Consider the following 2,059-nt stretch of genomic DNA (forward strand, 5'->3'; position numbering starts at 1 on the left):
CAGTGCCTAAATGAATTTATAAGCCCATTCAATGTTTATTATTATTGCTATTTTCATTATCAATACCAATAGCATTAACTCTATTAAGTCATGGTGACTTTTGTGCCAGTGAAGTCTATTTGGTTTATCATCCTTGAATCATTACTTATTACCATCCTTTTTTAAGGTAGTAAATTACTGCAATGCCAAGAGTCACACTTAATCTGATAAAATAGCCCTGACACTTCATTCTCATTCTCTTTCTCTTTCCCTCACCCTATTTCACGGTTCAGCATCAGAGGACAGAGTAAAAGATGACAACCTCTTCAAACTACACTAACCTTAGAGACATTTGGTACACCATGATTGGGATCCCAGGACTGGAAGATGCACACACGTGGATCTCCATCCCCATTTGTTCCATGTACATAGTCGCTGTTGTGGGAAATACCCTCTTACTATTTCTGATCTTCACTGAGCGCAGTCTTCATGAACCCATGTACATTTTCCTCTCCATGTTAGCCTTGGCAGATATCTTTCTTTCCACTGTCACCACACCCAAGATGTTAGCAATCTTCTGGTTCCAAGAAGGGGGTATATCTTTTGGTAGCTGTGTGTCCCAGATGTTTTTCCTCCACTTCATCTTTGTGGCAGAGTCTGCCATATTGCTGGCCATGGCATTTGATCACTATGTAGCCATCTGTTATCCACTAAGATATACTACCATTCTAACACCCTCACTCAGTGGAAAAATAGGCATTGCTTCTATAATTAGGAGTTTCCTCATCTGTTTCCCCTTGGTTTTTCTGGTTTATCGGCTTACTTACTGTGGAAGGAACATTATTCATCACTCATACTGTGAACATATGGGCATTGCCAGGCTTGCCTGTGATAGCATCCAAGTCAACATCTACTATGGGGTGATTGTGGCTCTATTTTCCACGTGCCTGGATGTGGTGCTTATCATCATCTCTTATGCCCTAATACTGTGTACTGTGTTTAGAATTCCTTCCCAAGATGCCCGGCTCAAGGCTCTGGGTACTTGTGGCTCCCATGTCTGTGTTATATTACTGTTCTATACCCCAGCCTTTTTTTCATTCTTTGCTCACCGATTCGGGGGCCACTGTATACCACTCCATATACATATCCTTCTTGCCAATCTTTATGTGGTGGTACCACCCACTCTCAACCCCATCATTTATGGAGTTAAGACCAAGCAAATTCAGGAGAAATTTATCCAGGTCTTTTATTTGAGCAAGAAATTTTGCTGATGTAGATTAAACAGCGTAGTTCTTTAATTCTCTATGTAACTCCACTAATTGAAGAGTACCTACAATTATATTGGATATCTTATATCATGCCAGCATTAAGAGAGAATAATAGCATTAAGATTTGAGTAAATCAGATCATGTTAAAATCTTGTTTCACTGCTTTTGTTCAGGACAGTGTCAGACCATGGACATTTTAGAGTCTGTGTAATAATGAGCTTTGTTACAAGTTTAAAGCAAATAAATTCAATAGCTAATTTCAGTTTTATGTTAATATAGACAAACAGGAGAACTGAAGACACAGCCCACCCACACACACTAAAAAAAAATGAAAAAAAAATCTCAAATCAACTTAACAGGGTTTTAGTTTTTTCTCCTATAATATGACCTCTGTAAATCAGAGAAAATAGTACTCATGTATTTAGCATCCTGATGTATTAGCTGAGCATTTAGGCTCTAAGTTCGAGTCTTGAATTTCAGATGTATGGCCTTGGCAGAGTACATTTACTCTTTCTGGAATTCTGTACACTTATCTTTATAATAGGTACAAAATATAATGTAACTTATAAGGTTGTTAAAATTATTAAGTAAAATGATTTATATAAAGCTTCTAAAACACTGCATAGCATGTAATGAAAATGAAGGAAGGTTGTCTATTGTTACTATTACCAGTAATACTACTGTAATTAGTCTGCATCCTACATACACTGGACATGCAGGACAGAGAAAGGAATCTCTTTTATATTTCCTCCTTGTGTGTAATACACAATGCTTCAGTCATGTCCAACTCCATGACCCCATGGATTGTAATC

General features: G+C 37.6%; 1 protein-coding gene across 1 annotated transcript; it reads left to right on the top strand.

Annotated features, from left to right (window-relative positions):
- The first annotated feature begins 238 nt into the window (after window positions 1-238).
- On the top strand, window positions 239-1,654 carry LOC123329608 (olfactory receptor 52Z1-like). Its single transcript, XM_045162875.1, has one exon. It carries the CDS (start codon window positions 294-296, stop codon window positions 1,248-1,250), a length of 957 nt encoding a protein of 318 aa, XP_045018810.1. The 5' UTR covers window positions 239-293; the 3' UTR covers window positions 1,251-1,654.
- Window positions 1,655-2,059: the final 405 nt, after the last annotated feature.

The sequence above is a fragment of the Bubalus bubalis genome, chromosome 16, assembly GCF_019923935.1.
Source record: "Bubalus bubalis isolate 160015118507 breed Murrah chromosome 16, NDDB_SH_1, whole genome shotgun sequence".
Classification (NCBI taxonomy): Eukaryota; Metazoa; Chordata; class Mammalia; order Artiodactyla; family Bovidae; genus Bubalus; species Bubalus bubalis.